We start from the raw sequence: 17,154 nt of genomic DNA, 5'->3' as shown, positions 1-17,154 counted from the left end.
TTTAAATTAATAAACTAACTTAACAATGAAAAAAAAAAATTAAAATAATGCATATGTATTTATATATATATATATATATATATATATAATACATATGCATGTTTTTAGACATTTTAATGTTGTTCTTGCTGTTATAGCCAATACCAAGATCTTTTGCATAATTAAGATATTTTTAATGTATTTAAAGAAGTCTGCTCATCAAGGCCGCATTCGTTTGACCAAAAATACAGTAAAAACAGTAATATTATGAAATAAGAACTATTTTTTTTATATTTTTTATATATATATATATATATATATATATATATATATATATATATATATATATATATAGATAGATAGATAGATATATTTCAAGATGTAATTTATTCCTGTGATCAAAGTCTTCAGTGTCACATGATCCTTCAGAAATCATTCTAATATGCTGGTTTCGTGCTTAAGAAACATTTCTAATTATCAATGTTGAAAACAGTTAATATTTTATGGAAACTGATATCTTTTTTCCGGATTCTTTGAATAGAAAGTTCAAAAGAACAGATCTACCTACCTACAGTATCTAACAAAAGTGAGTACACCCCTCACATTTCAGCAACCATTTTATTATATGTTGTCAAGGGACAATTCTATAGAAATGAAAATTAGTTATACTTTAGAGTAGACAAAGCGCAGCTTGTATAGCAGTACAGATTTACTGTCCTCTAAAAATAACTCAACATACAGCCATTATTGTCTAAATAACTGGCAACAAAAGTGAGTACACCCTAAGTGAAAACTGTCCAAAGTGTCAATATTTTGTGTGAGCACCATTGTTATCTAGCACTGCCTTAATCCTCCTGGGCATGGAATTCACCAGAGCTGCACAGGTTGTTGCTGGGATCCTCTTCCACTCCTCCATAATGACATCACAGAGCTGCTGGATGTTAGACACATGGTGCTTCAGGTGCTCAATAGGGTTCAGGTCTGGAGACATATTTTTCCACTCCATCACCTTCATCTTCAGCTTCCTCAGCAAGGCAGTTATCATCTTGGCGGTGTGTTTGGGGTCATTATTATGCCATTCGGCCCAGTTTCTGAAGGGAGGGCATCATGTTCTGCTTCAGAATGTCACAGTACATGTTGGAATCCATATTTCCCTCAATGAAGCAGAGCTTCCCAGTACCAGCAGCAATCATGCTGCCCCCAGACCATGATGCTACCACCACCATGCTTGACTGTAGCCAAGACACAGTTTTCTTGGTACTCCTCACCAGGGCGTCACCACACATGCTGGACACCATTTGAGCCAAACAAGTTTATCTTAGTCTCATCAGACCACAGGACATGGTTCCAGTAGTTCATGTCCTTGGACAGGTTGTCTTCAGCAAACTCTATGTGGGCTTTCTTGTGAGCCAGCTTCAGAAGAGGCTTCCTTCTGGGACGACAGCCATGAAAACCGACTTGTTGCACTGTGCGGCGTACGGTCTGAGCACTGACAAGCTGACCTTCCGCTTCTGCAACCTCTAAAGCAATGCTGGCAGCACTCATGCATCTGTTTTTTAAAGCCAGCTTCTGCAGCTGACGCACAGCACAAGGTCTCAACTTCTTTGATTCAACTTCTTTGGCCTGTTCCGAGTGGAACCCGTCTGGGATCATGGTGTTACCGATCTTCTTATAGCCCTGGCCATCGTTGTGGAGAGCAACAATTCTAATTTTCAAATCCTCAGAGAATTCTTTGCCATGAGGTGCCATGTTGAACATCCAGTGATCAGTATGAGAGAATTGTACTCAAAGCACCAAATTTTAACTGCTCTAATACAAGATACACACATTTGTATGGTCAGGTCAAGCAGACAAAAACATGAACATGATGAATAGGACATGTGGCTTTGCATGGTTAAACGACATACAGCTGTTATCACTTAGGGTGTACTCACTTTTGTTGCCAGCTATTTTGACAATAATGGCTGTATGTTAAGTTATTTTCAGAGGACAGTAAATCTATACTGCTATACAAGCAGTACATTGACTACTCTAAAATATATCCAAGTTTCATTTCCATAGTATTGTCCCTTAAGAAGATATACTAAAATGGTTGCTGAAATGTGAGGGGTGTACTCACTTTTGTGAGATACCTGACCTACATACCTACATACATACAGTGGGGAAAATAATTATTTGATCCCCTGCTGATTTTGTAAGTGTGCCCACTTACATGGATTGAAATGGATTGAAGTCCTGCAGTTCCCGCAAGGTCCCCCTGCTCAAAAAGGCACATGTACAGGCCCGCCTGAAGTTTTCCAATGAACATCTAAATGATTCAGAGAAGGCTTGGGAGAAAGTGCTGTGGTCAGATGAGACCAAAATTGAGCTCTTTGGCATCAACTCAACTCACCGTGTTTGGAGGGAGAGAAATGCTGACTATGACCCCAAGAACACCATCCCTACAGTCAAGCATGGAGGTGGAAACATTATGCTTTGGGGCTGTTTCTCTGCTAAGGGTACAGGACGACTTCACCGCATTGAGGGGCCGATGAACGGGGCCATGTACCGTAAAATCTTGGACAAGAACCTCCTCCCTTCAGCCAGAACACTGAAGATGGGTTGTAGATGGGTCTTCCAGCATGACAATGACCCAAAACATTCCACCAAGGCAACAAAGGAGTGGCTCAAGAAGAAGCGCATTAAGGTCATGGAGTGGCCTAGCCAGTCTCCAGACCTTAATCCTATAGAAAATCTGTGGAGGGAGCTGAAACTTTGAGTTGCCAAGCGACAGCCAAGAAACCTTAAGGATTTAGAGAGGATCTGTAAAGAGGAGTGGACCAAAATCCCTCCTGAGATGCGTGCAAACGTGGTGACCAACTACAAGAAACGTCTTACCTCTGTGCTTGCCAACAAAGGTTTCTCCACCAAGTACTAAGTCATGTTTTGCTTGGGGATCAAATTTCTGGATTTTTTTTGTTTGATATTCTGTCTCTATCCATTAAAATAAACCAACCATAAAAATTAGAGACCCCTCATTTATTTATAAGTGGGCAAACTAACAAAATCAGCAGGGGATCAAATAATTATTTATCTATCTATCTATCTATCTATCTATCTATCTATCGTTTGTTCGAGTGTCTTAACTCAACTTCTAACTTGTTATATTAGTCATTACACAATTACAGTCTTTATTGAATTTGTACATTTTAGTACATGTTTTTTTTCAACTCAGTGGTCTTCTTTTGTCAAAATAAATGATTTTTAAGTGCACAGACGTGTTTTCACCTGTGATGTGTAATGCAGTTGCTCTAGCTGTTGTCATCAGGTGAAATGTGCCGTAACATTGTCTGCAGGTAAAGAGAGATGTGTGTGGCATCTTTCTATTTTGTCTGCCATTTACAGGCTCCTGAAACCCAGTGAAAGCATCTTTCTGACGGCTCTAGACACTTCTGCTGTACTGCAAGACAAAATGGCAATAAGTCAAACCCATTTGGATTCATTCTCTAGTTAAAGAACAAAGAATGCTCTCTCACTTCAAGACGTCAGTTTTACTCGTCGTACCTGTTGCCCTCTGCCTTTTCATGTCTTTCCAAATGTCTCTGAGACTGTGATTTCACTAGAAACATTTGATAAACTGCCAAGACAGAAAAGAACAGGCCGATTATTTCAGACGGACTGTTCTGCTGTGTCCCACAATGCATCTGGGTTCATCTGATATGTGTTTACTCCCATTATATCTCAGGCTGTATTTAGGGTGGATTCTCCCTGGAGTGGACCGCTTTGGCCGCTTTGGTCTCTTGGCTCTCACACATGCCGTGTGTGATTGTGAATGCGCACTCACATACTCGCGCTGTGAAAAGCTGTGCCGCCTCACTGCACTGCATCAATGGCTGTGTCGCATAGAGGCTCAGTTTCTCCCACAGTCTGTCGGCACAGATACGACCCCTGGGTCATACTATGCACATTCTCCTGTCCCTATTGTATAATGAATAAATATTAACCTACTAATATTTAGGAATATTTAATATTTAGGAATGTACAATATATTTTGTAATGTCATTTCATATATCAGTTGATATTGGATCTTTTATCACTTTTTTTTTTTTTTTTTTTTTTAGATTGCCATTTGCGGTCATCTAACAGTCACTTAAGTTCATTGCTCCACCCCCAAAATGCACAAGCACACAATGCAAGAGTAGATGTCTCTTTATCATAGCTGAAGTGAAGCAAAATAATGCTTTGCAAAAAATTAAGGAAAAATGACGAATGAATGACAAGGAAGAACAAAAAATGATCATCCAATACACAAGAGTATCTACAAGCAAGAGTTGGTTGTTAATCAGGCACAGATTCTCAACAAAACCATTTCCATACCGGCGTGATGAATCCGATCTTCAAACAGATGAATCTGGATTAAATATTTTGATCGTATTTTGTTCGTTGTTGGCCAGAGGAGAACTGGCCCCCTGACTGAGCCTGGTTTCTCCCAAGGTTTTTTTCTCCATTTTTGTCACCTGACCTGATGGAGTTTGGGTTCCTTGCCGCTGTCGCCTCTGGCTTGCTTAGTTGGGGACACTTGATATTCAACAATGTTTTGATCTGCCTGCATTGACACTGCTGTATAGATAAATGAACTAAATTAATAAATAATGATTTTTACAACGGAATGAATCAATGCTGAACTTACTTACGCTAGACAATGACACCATTTTCTTCTAGAGCTGCTGTGCTGCTTTGACACAATCTGCATTGTAAAAAACGCTATATAAATATGACTTGACTTGACTAGTCGGCAGCAGCACAGCAGCTCCAGACAAACAGTGACACTCAAACTGTCCTGTTACTATAGCTAACATCACAACAACAGCATATCTTGATTCTGTGAAACAGCAAAACCAATGTTACTCACATATGGAGCAGAAACAACACATCCTCGGTGTCCGTTTTCAGGCCTTCTTGCTTGGGTCTCTCCAGCGCTGGAAAGCTTTTTTTAATATTAATGGTTGCCTGATCATAACCCTTCTTTTCCCAGTGATATTCCTCTGACCTTTTCTCTTTTGTAATGTCTCTCAGCCATCTCTCTTTCTACAGTCTTTCTTCAAATCTCCCTCTTGCTCACTGACCCTGTCCCAAATGGCACATTTCATGTGCACTTTCGGTCTTGTAGACTTGCAGTGGCCGCTGTGTGCACGTGTCCATCAAGTCCACAAGACCGTATGGTGTCCCATTCTTCATTTTAGCTTTCAGAAGGGTGCTCGCGAGCACCCACATTGTGGCCGCTATGCGCCCTTGATGCAACGCTTCAGCTGAGCCCGCAAGTCTGCGAGCTACACAGAGGACTTCTACCGGCAGTCAAAGCGGCATTACGTCACAAAAGTGCGGACTCAGAGGAAGACCTTGAGGGTTTAGGCTCTTTCTCCCCCATCATGGACACGGCCCTCACTGCTGATTGGCTAGAGTGTTGTGATGCTCAGAAATACCTTACTACACCTTTAAAGTATGCATAAATTCCATTGCAACATTTAAAATGATTGATTTTAGTTTTAGTTTTATTTTTAGCTCATGTAGACAAAATAGCCATAACATGAAAATAATTATAAGCTTATCGGAGTAGGCAATAATTTTAATGTCAGTGAATCTCTATTGATATTAAAATATTAAAATAAAGATATGTCTTTAGCAGTTTTGGCTAAAGACTCAGCTGCTCGGATAGAGCGTGGTAGGTCATTCCACCAGCCAGGAACAGACCAGAAGAAGCTCCGTGAGAGCGATTTTGTGACCCTTTGGGATGGCATCACAAGGCGTCGTTCACTTGCAGAACGCAAGCTTCTGGAGGGCGCATAAGTCTGAAGTAGTGAGTTTAGGTATAGTGGTCCAGAGCCAGTGGTTGTTCTGTAGGCAAACATTAGAGCCTTGAATTGGATGCGAGCAGCTGTTGGCAGCCAATGCAAACTGATGAAGAGAAGTGTGACATGCGCTCTCTTCGGTTCGTTAAAGACCAGTCTTGCTGCAGCATTCTGGATCAGTTGTAGAGGCTTGACAGTGCATGCTAGAAGGCCTGCTAAGAGAGCATTACAATAGTCCAGTCTGGATAGAACAAGAGCTTGGACAAGAATTTGTGTGGAATGCTCCGATAGGAAGGGTCTAATCTTCCTAATGTTGTACAAGGCAAATCTGCAGGACCGGGCCGTTGTAGCGATATGATCTGTGAAGCTTAAACAATCATCCATCACCACTCCAAGGTTCCTGGCTGTCCTGGAAGTAGTTATGGCTGACGACCCAAGTTGAATGGAAAGGTTATGATGAAGTGTTGGGTTGGCACCGACCACAAGCAGTTCTATTTTTGCAAGGTTGAGTTGAAGGTGGTGGTCCTTCATCCAAGCAGAAATGGCTGTCAGGCAGGCTGCGATGCGACCAGCTATCGTCAGATCATCTGGTTGGAATGAGAGGTAGAGTTGTGTGTCATCAGCATAACAGTGATAGGAAAAACCATGTTCCTGAATAACAGATCATAGTGATGACATGTAGATGGAGAAGAGGAGTGGTCCAAGCACTGAGCCCTGAGGTACCCCAGTAGTAAGATGATGCGACTTGGACACCTCACCTCTCCAAGATACCCTGAAGGATCTACCCTGAAGGATAGATCCTTCAGGGTAGGATCTAAGGATCTAAGACTTGAACCACTGGAGTGCAGTTCCTGAGATGCCCTTCGACATGAGGGTAAACAAACTTTTCTAGCAACGACACAGAAGGATTTGGTTGAAGCAGATGTTGCAACTTTAACTTCTAACATGAAAAAAAAAAAAACACTTGTGATTTTGTTTACGTTGAATTAAAATGTAACATTGGAAACAGTTGGCAAAGGATTGTTGGTTTTTAATAAGATACATATTCCAAATAAAAATGCTGAAATGTTTACGAGCAGCTCTGGAGATTTTGTGTGGGAGGTTCACGTATAGCAGTGTATATGTGTATAAAAGTCACAGTTTTATGAAATGACAAAAATATACAGGATTCTTACATTTTAATAAGTAATGCAGAGCAGAACAGTGATATTATAAAACAAACCCCAGGCTTGCAAATAGCAACTTCCCATAAAGATTGTGATGACTATGTTTAGTCATTTAATGTGTTAACAATCAGAAACTTGAATGTGGCTGCTATAATAATCATTCATTTGAGCTGAAACTCAGTGAGTGCTGTGAACTCAGACATGAGTGCATGTGAATGAGGAATTAAGGTTAAACAGCAGTAGATCCAGTAGTGGCCTACATTCTGTTATAGCATGGGAAAACCACACATTTTCTCACTCAGAGTCATGACAGACAGACAGAGAGAGCTGTGCTGCTGATTCCTGCATAACAAAAGACTGTCCACTAAATCTTTGTGTCTTCCTCGTTCAGTGGTTTGCATGCTCTTGTTACACCAGTCTCATTTGGTGTAATATGAATTGCAGAAAGAAGTGATCACTACGCCGTTGCAATCAGCATTTTTGGCTAATTTCATGATGATGATGATGATGATGATATTGTTTGATGCCTGCAGAAAATCTGGATTCTGTAAAACAATCAAACAAACAACAAAAACAAAAAAGCCACACAGACGGAATGACTTGGTCTTGATAATATCCACCATCGGTTTTGGCCATAACAGAAAAGAAAAAAAAATGTATATATCAGATTGGCCAAAATTTATAAATTGATGCAGTCCTAGTTTGGTGCTGTAATTTTAGTTTTTGTCCATTTATGATTCATTTCATCTTTAAAGATTTAGTTTGGAATTTTGGAAGGGAAAGATTATCCAAGTGTCTCATAAATTGCTACCGGCGGTAGTGAAAGTTTACACTTTAATGATTTATACAGACTGTATGAAGCTGCCTCAGGGACGTGAACATGACAGGAAGAGACTTGTTATCAGACCTAATTTCAGAAGGAAGATGTGAACACTCAGTATGTTCTCAGTAATTGTGAAATTAATAATGGAGTGTTTTAACTGGCATCGTATTTTATAAAATGTAATTATATTAGTCTGTTTTCATTTATCAGATATAATTGAACGTGGTGAATTTTCTCTAGATTTCTCTGAATTTTCTCTTTAGTTTGAAGTAGTGTTGTAGTCAAGACCACCTAAACTGAGACCAAGTCGAGACCAAGACCAGTGTGTGTTGAGACCAAGACAAGACCAAGACAAAGGCAAGTCGAGACCAAGTCAAGACCAAGACCAGACTAGCACTCCTCAAATTCATCTGAAAGATCCACATTTACTGCCTGAGAAATGTCTTATTTTTAATCAATAATTACAATTAGAATAATAAGACACTAGCTGTTACCAATCAATTGAAATCACTAACAACAAAATTCATCTTTAAACTGCAGAGGTGGAACAGAAGTTGCATCTGAATTGGTACAATTACAAATGCATAAATAATGTTGAGATTAATGTTTAAAAAATAAAATTTTGTTTATTGAACCTTTGTAAAAAATCAATATCAGGTTTGCAATTGTGCTCATATTTGTGAAAACAGCCCTCTTTCTTGTGATATTGCTTAATTATATCATGTTATAATATAAATATCAAGATCTTATACAAGTACTTTTTTGCAATCATATCTTGAATTTTGTGGGCATTTGTATTAATTTTAGTGACATTTTTGACACAATCCCTTGTTGATTTCTAACCCGACCAACAGTAACAAAATAAATGAAATTAGAAATAAGTTATTGATTGCATTTGAAGCAGGAGGTTTTACATCCAATTAAATTAATGATGTTAACAAAGATAATGCAACGGCAATTTAGCGATATCCCCACAGTTGTGGTCTTGACCGGTCTTGAAATAAAATCCTGAGTCCTTTTAGTCTGAGACCAAGACAAGACCGAGACCAAATGCAGCCGAGACCAAAACCAAGACCTTCAAAAAAAATGGTCTTATGACTGGTCTCGAGACCAAGACCGGTCTCAAAGCATACAACACTACTTTGAAGCAAATGTTGCTATTTTCTATCATTAAGTTCAATCATTAAAAATATATATATTTTATGTGATCCTTTCTTTAATTAAAATGTAGCATTGGAAACAATTTGCAAAGGATCATTTGAATTGCTGGAATGTACACTGGTTGGTTGGTTGGTTGGTTGGTTTGTGTGTGTGTGTGTGTGTAAGTGTGTGTGTGTGTGTGTGTGTGTGTGTAAGTGTGTGTGTAGTGTGTGTGTGTGTGTGTGTGTGTGTGTGTGTGTGTGTGTGTGAGAGAAAATATTTTGTTTAGGTCCTGTAACTATATACCTTTCCTTTCCAATTTGGTAGATGCAATAATTACACCATCTGAACGTAAAATATTCACATATTATTCCATAAGAAATTATCTCTCTTTAAAATGTAAAACTTCATTCTACTTGCATGTTGCCTTTACTGTTTGGCTGATGTTACCTAGGTCATTGATTTAATGTCAACCAATAGCCAAACAGCAATTTAAATTGTTGTAGGTAATAAGCTTTTCTACAGTCTTGCCAGTAGTTAAAGCAGTAATTTAATGCTAATAAAGAAATTTCGTTTAATGCAGTTGTATTATTTAGTGTAATGAGTTCAAACATTTGTCTGTAAATGGATGTAAATATTTTTATATTAATATTAGAAAGATAAACATTTTGAGTTAGAGTTAGAAAATGTTATTAAATTGCTCCCTGAAAAAGACCGTATTAAATCTAATTCATTTGTGATAATAATCAAAGTATCTTTTAACCTTTAACCTCATCTAGAGCTTGCTCATTTCAATTTTTATTTATTTATTTATTTACATTGATCGACATGAGATTCTGAATCAGCCAATATTGGACATTGAGTTGCATTGGATATTTAGTATGCAATTATTTATAATATGTAATTTATTTATTTTATTTATTTTCTGAATTATGCTTGTTAGTTTAGTCTGTAGTGTTATCTGGAGCATTTATGTTCATAATATATACTACATCACCAGTTATATGAAATGTTAAAATTGTTTACAGGCTCTGACCCAATGGGCTTGTTCAGGCTTAGACAAATAATAATAATAATAATAATGTGGGGCCTTCCCTTGTGAGGACTGGAGCATTGTACAATGGGTGGTAGGCAAATAGGGGGCCGATGCAGACATCCATAGTTGCGGAAACATGTAATGTGGTAAATTGAATGTGACCTCTCTGGTGGGGAAGGACCCAGAGTTTGTGCAAGAGGTTGTGTGATACCAACTAGATAGAGTTGGCCTCACCTCCACATACAGATTGGGCTCTGGAACCAAATCCCTGGATAGGGGTTGGACTCTCTCCTTCACTACAATTGCTCAGGGTGAGAGGTGCCCAACAGGTTTCGGAACATTCACAAGCCCCCGACTCATCACCACGGTTTTGAAGTTTAACCCGGTGGACGAAATTCACCTCAATGTGACTTCATATTGCAGAGTGGAAGATTCTGACTGTGTTGTGTACTCATGCACCAAACCGGAGTTCAGAGTATCCAGCCTTCTTGGAGACGCTGTGGCTCTGGAAGAGGAACCACCTGGGGATCCTTCTTGGCGACTTTAACGCCCATGTTGATGACAACAGAGAGACCTGGAAGGGAGTGATTGGCAGGAACACCTGCCTGATATGCACCCAGGTGGTGTTCTGTTGTTGGAATTCTGTGCTCAGCATGGATTGGCAAACATAATGGTTCATAGGTGTACCTGGTTCCAGACTAACTTAGACCAAAGTTCACTGATTGACTTTGTTGTTGAATCATCGGGTCTGCGGCCATATGTTTTGGACACTTGCTGAAGAGAAGAGCAGAGCTGTCAACTTATTGTCATCTGGTAGTGAGTTGAATAATTGTGTGGGTGAACTGGGAACATTTGACAGAGGATCCTGCCGGTAAGATCTTTAACTCCTACCTCCAGAGAAGCTTTTCCTTCATCCTGAGGACACATGGAATCCAAGTGAGCTCTGTTCAAAGCCTCCATGACGGAAGCGGCTGTCAGGAAGTCAGGACGGGAACTTGCTGATCTTGTCTGGTGATATTGGTCATCACTTCCAAATCTGAAGCCATGATTCACTGCTGGAAAATGGTTCTCCCACATCATGTAGAGAGTGAGTTGCTTCCCCAAATAGAGGAGTTCAAGTATCTTGGTGTCTTGTTCAGTGAAGGCAGTTTCAACGTTTGAAATTTATAGACAGAAAGGTGCAGCAGTGGCAATAATGCGGTTGTGGTACCGCATTGTTGTGGTGAAGCAAAGGCAAAACTCTCAAGTTTACTAGTTGATCTATTTTGTGACCCCCATTTATGGTCATGAACTTTTGGTAATGACATTTGGATATGTAGGGGTGGGCGATATGACCAGTAATGTTATTTTATGATAACAATATCACAATATAGTTATTTTTGTTGTAAATAGGATTTTTAAATCAATATTGACATTTTCTAATTCTTGTCACCATTTCAAACAAACAAAAAAACTCAAGCTTACTGAAGACAAGTAAACAGTGATATAATAAGAACAATGAAACTAATTACAAACATATAGGAAAACAAACTACAATAGAACAAAAATACAAATGAAATAGACCTACCTGAAAAACTTCAAGTACCAGAAATTAGAAATACTACATGAATTGTATAAAGTAATCAAATGTATAAAAACACTGCATAGTCTTCACTGTGTAAATTAAATCTACATTTATTCTCATTAAGGTTACAAAAGTGATTCAGTCAAGACCAGTGAGAGCTTTCTTTTTTTGTTTTGTCTTTCTTGTTTTGTTTGATTAACATTAATGGCAGCAGCTTTATTAGTGTTACGTATTGCTCCGAGACTCAAAAGTTTCGAGATCCAAAAGCTTTTATTAGAGGGAAAATCCAGACACATAATCCAAAATACAGGCAATAGTGACAATTCGGCTGCTGTCACTTTAAGACCAAATGCATGGAACCAATATACTGATTCACATGCGTTTTCTTTCTGAGCTGTTTATGTTCACTTAAGACATGAATGACAGTGTTTATGAGGATACTTGCAAAGACGGCATTTTGGCACATAAGTATGTTTATTCAACTTACTCAGTTCATTACTCAGTGCTCTATGAGCAGCGGCTTCATGTGCATGTCTCTCTTCTTCTCTTTTGCTGCTTTAATTCAACAGTTTAAAATCACTTGTTTTTAAACTGCAGTGCTTAAAAAATGCATGCAAATGATAAGCTTTCATGATGGCACAGCAACGTCACATGAGCGTAACCACGGTAAAGATGATAGTCCAAAATCTCTACAAGTTAATCGTGTCTACCGGTATATTGCCCACCCGTAAGATTGTGGGTACAAGCAGCTGAAATTAGTTTTTTTAGGGGCCATTCACACAGAACGTGTTTTTCTATTCCAATGCGCTTCTTTTCCATTGTTTTTCTATGTAAACGCGCGCTAGAAGGACGTGTATGACCGTTACGCTCGCGTTTTGCAGCGTCTCGCATGAGCGCCATGTTTTTAAGACCGCGTGTCAAGTTATGAGAATTTCAGCTTTTACACGCAGCGCCGCTCATCAATGTCAGTTCAAAACAGTGGAGCAATCATAAGAACTTGGAGGCATGGCAAGCGTTGCGAGCTTCTGTTTACAGTAGCAAGTTGGCATGGCAACTGTTTTATTTGTTTGTTATTGCATCACGTCTCAAAAGTGCGTCTTGAAACCCTCATGTTCTGCACTGCGCTTTTTTAAAAACCATTCCTGAGCTCCCCATCTCACGTTTTTAGACGCAAAGGTGCGTTCTGTGTGAACGATCCCTTAGGAGGGTGTCTGGGCTAACCTGTACATTCTTTTCCATTTACTGAATGATTCATTCAGACCTGCAAAGATCCATCTGAAAAGAATGTTGTTGTTTTTTTAGTTCCCCAAATCAGACATTGCTATTTAGAGCAGATGTAAAGATTAATGAATGATGGCACACAATTCAGTCGGTTCTTTATAGTTTGTTACCCATTATAGAACTGTGATGCAGAATTATGCAATACAGAATTATGTGATGTTGTTCTGGTTTGAAACAAACAATTCAGACCTTACAGAGACTGGCTCTAACCCATCCTCTGCTCATGTGTCTGTCACCCACATATCTATCTATCTCTTTCTGTCTCACTCTCTGGTGTGCAATACAGGATAGATCCAGTATCAAATACACACAGTACTCTCTCTGTGCCTCTGTCAGTGAATTGTGCTCTGAACAAAAGCGTCTCTCACAGTCAGAGTGAAAGCTCAGCCTCTGCTGTCAGGTGCACACACAGAAAGTGACATCAGTGTCTCTTTTTAGTGGTGTTCTTAGAAGCCAAGCATCATTTTTACTACTGGTTGGTTATTTAAACAAACCCATAATTCTAAGTATTAACTTAGTGTGCTACAGACATGAATGATATCTCAAATCATGCCGCTTGTTAAAAAGAGGTTTGATGTTACTTTTCTGAGTGATCAGACTGATTAGTGAACAATAAAACATCCTTACATTAAAGGAGAAATGTTTAAATATGGAAAACATATCGGTAAAACTGATTAACGGTCAATCTCTGAAGTAAAGTGTCACACGGAACTCTGGGAATGTCAAGTTGAACAAAACAGTGATAATGTATATATCTATTCTTTTAAAATCAAACTGTCTTGCGTTATTGTGCAGGCTATTTCACAACAATAACTACACAGCGCCACCTAGCATGCAAGTTGTACTCTGGTAATGGCAAATTTATGTATTTTCCTATTACAGTGAATTGTTCCATTCATGAAACTGCACTGCAGTTCATTGAAATCAATGAAAATTGTGATATACGTGAAATCGACCTTGTGTAGCTAGAAGCAAGTATGTATCGGATCTTAGTTTCTCTGTATCTTGCTGATTGTGAGGAAGTATTGTTTAGGTCAAATTGACAAATATTTCATCCTTTTGAAATGTAAAATTTCCTAGACATTCTGTGTAGTGAGACACCCAGTGGTTATAGGCTTATTTTAGCTGACTAATTTGCACTTTGTCAACACATCAGGAGGTTCTCATTGTTATTCAGCGTGTAAATGGGCATGTTATTTTTGTATATTTAATGTCTCTCTCTGTCACAGGATTCGTCCTCAGCTGGCAAAGGAAAAGATTGAAGGATGTCACATCTGTACATTTGTGACCCCTGGCGAACCTCAGGTGGTTCTGGGAAAGGACAAGGCCTTCACATATGACTATGTGTTTGACATGAACTCGACGCAGGACACCATCTATGCCAACTGCACTGAGAAACTCATCGAAGGATGTTTTGAGGGTTATAATGCCACTATATTTGCCTATGGACAGGTTTGTGTTTCTTTCACTAAATCTTATATAATATGCTTGTTTATTTTAAAAAGCCTTTTGCATTCTCATTTAAACAGTCTGATTAGGGTCACACGTTCTCATCTATCATAAGGAACCAAGGTACATTAGTAACTGAAACGTTTCCTGTATATAACTGTTCACATTGCGTCGGTAGCTGATGCTATGGGGAACGCAATCCAACAGCACCGTGTTATTAGCGCAGGAATGTCCCAGACTAAAAGGTAGAGAAGAGGATCAGCGCAATCGCATCCACAATCCAACAGGATAGTCTTTGCTTTGTCACAGGCAGCCCTCTGGTGCGGCCTCCGAAGCACACAAAAAGCTGCTCCGAGAGCTGGAAGTGACCAGCAATGGGGCGTGGTATGCTGCAATAGCTGCTTTGCATTACCTGACAAGTTTAATGGTTCTACTGAGCAATGTAAAGGTTTCATACGCCAAGTAGAAATCTTTTTCATGCATCAGGGAAGTGACTTTGATTCTGAAGAGAAGAAGTGTGCATTCCTCATGTCATTGCTAACGGGCAAAGCGATCGAGTGGGCTGCTGCAGTTTGAGAAATTGATCGCTTGTTTCAAACATCCTACCTGTACTTCATAAAACAACTTAGAGATGTGTTTGAATACCCAGCAGGGGGCAAGGATGTTTCCACTCGTTTAATGCAGCTAACTCAAGGCCGCAGATCCGCCGCTGAATATGCTATTGAGTTCAGAACGCTTGCTGCTCAGAGTGGTTGGAACGATGTGTCACTCAAAGCCCTGTTTCGTCGCAGTTTGAATATGGAGTTACAGGCAGAGCTTGCATGTAAGGGTGAAGAGCACTCCTTTCCTGAGTATGTCACATTAGCCATGAAGATTGACAATCTCATGTGTACTCATCGCCCTCAAAGCAAGTCAATGAGACCCATGCATACCTCGCAAGCTACACAGATTTCCGACTCAAGCCACGCCAATGATCATGCCAGTCCTGAGCCCATGCAGCTAGGGGTCACGAGATTATCTACTGATGAGAGATCAAGACGATTGATTCAGAATCTATGTTTCTACTGCGCTAATGCAGGCCACCGCAACGCAGTCTGTCCTCTCAAAGCCCGGAGAAACTACGCTGACAACAGCCAAGTAAGTGTTGACAATATTTCAGTTACCAACGCCAAATCTCTCACTACTACTGTCACGATTACTGCTGAAAATGGCTCCTTTGAATTCACAGCGCTGATTGAATCTGGCTCAGCATTAAACCTAATTCATCAGGACCTCATTACAACATTCAACATTCCCGTCCAACACTGTGAACCTCCACTCAAGGTAAACACCGTTAACAACAAACCCATTAGAGATGGCATCACTCAACTAACTCTGCCCATGAAAATGCAAGTAGGACTATTTCACCAAGAAACCATCACCTTCTACGTCCTTGATTCTCCGTGCCATGAAATCATCCTTGGATATCCATGGCTATCTGTTCACGACCCAGTCATCTCTTGGCAACATGGTGAGATCATACATTGGTCACAATTCTGTTTTTCTAATTGCCTGAGTAACACCATTACCAAGTCTTGTTTTACCACCAGCATAGAGAGTCCAGAATGTAAGCCAGTCGCCATACCATCATGCTATCAAGAACTTCAGGAAGTCTTCAGCAAAACCAAGGCCACTCAGCTGCCACCTCATCGTCCATAGGACTGTGCCATAGATCTCCTACCAAATGCCATACCACTGAAAAGTGAAGTATATCCTCTGTCACGTCCAGAAAGTCAAGCTATGGAAGAATACATCGAGGAAGCTCTCAATTCCGGTTTCATTCGTCCATCCACTTCCCCAGCAGCTGCAGGCTTCTTTTTCGTCGAGAAGAAGGATGGAGGACTTCGTCCATGCATTGATTATCGAGGTTTGAACAATGTCACAGTTAAGTTTCGCTATCCTCTACCACTAGTTCCTGCAGCACTTGAACAACTCAGAGAAGCTAAAATATACACCAAGCTAGATCTTAGGAGTGCTTATAACCTCATTAGAATCAAGGAAGGTGACGAGTGGAAGACTGCATTTTTGACCACTAGGGGGCACTATGAATACCAGGTCATGCCGTATGGGCTAGCCAATGCACCTGCGGTCTTCCAGTCCTTCATTAATGAGATCTTCAAGGACATTTTGAACAAATATGTTGTGGCTTACATAGACGACATCTTGATTTATTCCAAATCTGAGGAGGAACAAAAGGGTCATGTCAGAACTGTACTCACCAGACTGTTAGAGAATCAGCTCTATGTCAAGGCAGAAAAATGTGAGTTCCATGTCCAACGAACCTCTTTCCTTGGGTACAACGTCAGTCATCAAGGTGTGGAAATGGACAACTCCAAGATCACGGCAGTCACTGAATAGCCCCAACCCACTACAGTCAAGGAGCTTCAGCGCTTTCTGGGGTTTGCCAATTTCTACCGACGCTTTATACGCAACTACAGCATCACAGCAGCACCACTAACATCCCTACTGAAAGGTAAACCGTCAAAGTTGAAATGGACAGATCACGCTACACAAGCATTTACCAACCTCAAGCACAGCTTTACGACTGCACCAATCCTAAAGCATCCCGATCCCAATTTACCATTCGTCCTGGAATTTGACGCATCCGATTGTGGAATAGGTGCAGTGCTCTCCCAACGCCACGGACAACCAGGCAAGCTTTTCCCTTGTGCTTACTTTTCTAGAAAACTCACGGACGCTGAGCGAAACTACGATGTTGGCAACAAGGAGCTTCTAGCTATGAAGGCAGCCATTGAAGAATGGAGACATTGGTTGGAAGGTTCCACTCACCCCTTCCAGGTAATCACAGATCACAAAAACCTTGAGTACATAAAAAGTGCAAAAAGATT

At 40.0% G+C, this 17,154-nt stretch overlaps 1 protein-coding gene across 1 annotated transcript in view; it reads left to right on the top strand.

Moving 5' to 3' along the window:
• kif21a (kinesin family member 21A) overlaps positions 1–17,154 on the top strand; it is a 71,651-nt gene that overhangs the window by 7,847 nt on the left and 46,650 nt on the right. The window contains exon 2 of the mRNA XM_051884540.1: positions 14,047–14,269. Coding sequence (XP_051740500.1) covers positions 14,047–14,269 — 223 coding nt within the window. The remainder of the gene's footprint in view (positions 1–14,046; positions 14,270–17,154) is intronic.

The sequence above is a fragment of the Ctenopharyngodon idella genome, chromosome 24 (assembly GCF_019924925.1).
Source record: "Ctenopharyngodon idella isolate HZGC_01 chromosome 24, HZGC01, whole genome shotgun sequence".
NCBI classification, from domain to species: Eukaryota; Metazoa; Chordata; class Actinopteri; order Cypriniformes; family Xenocyprididae; genus Ctenopharyngodon; species Ctenopharyngodon idella.
This window is presented reverse-complemented; position numbering and strand designations above follow the sequence as displayed.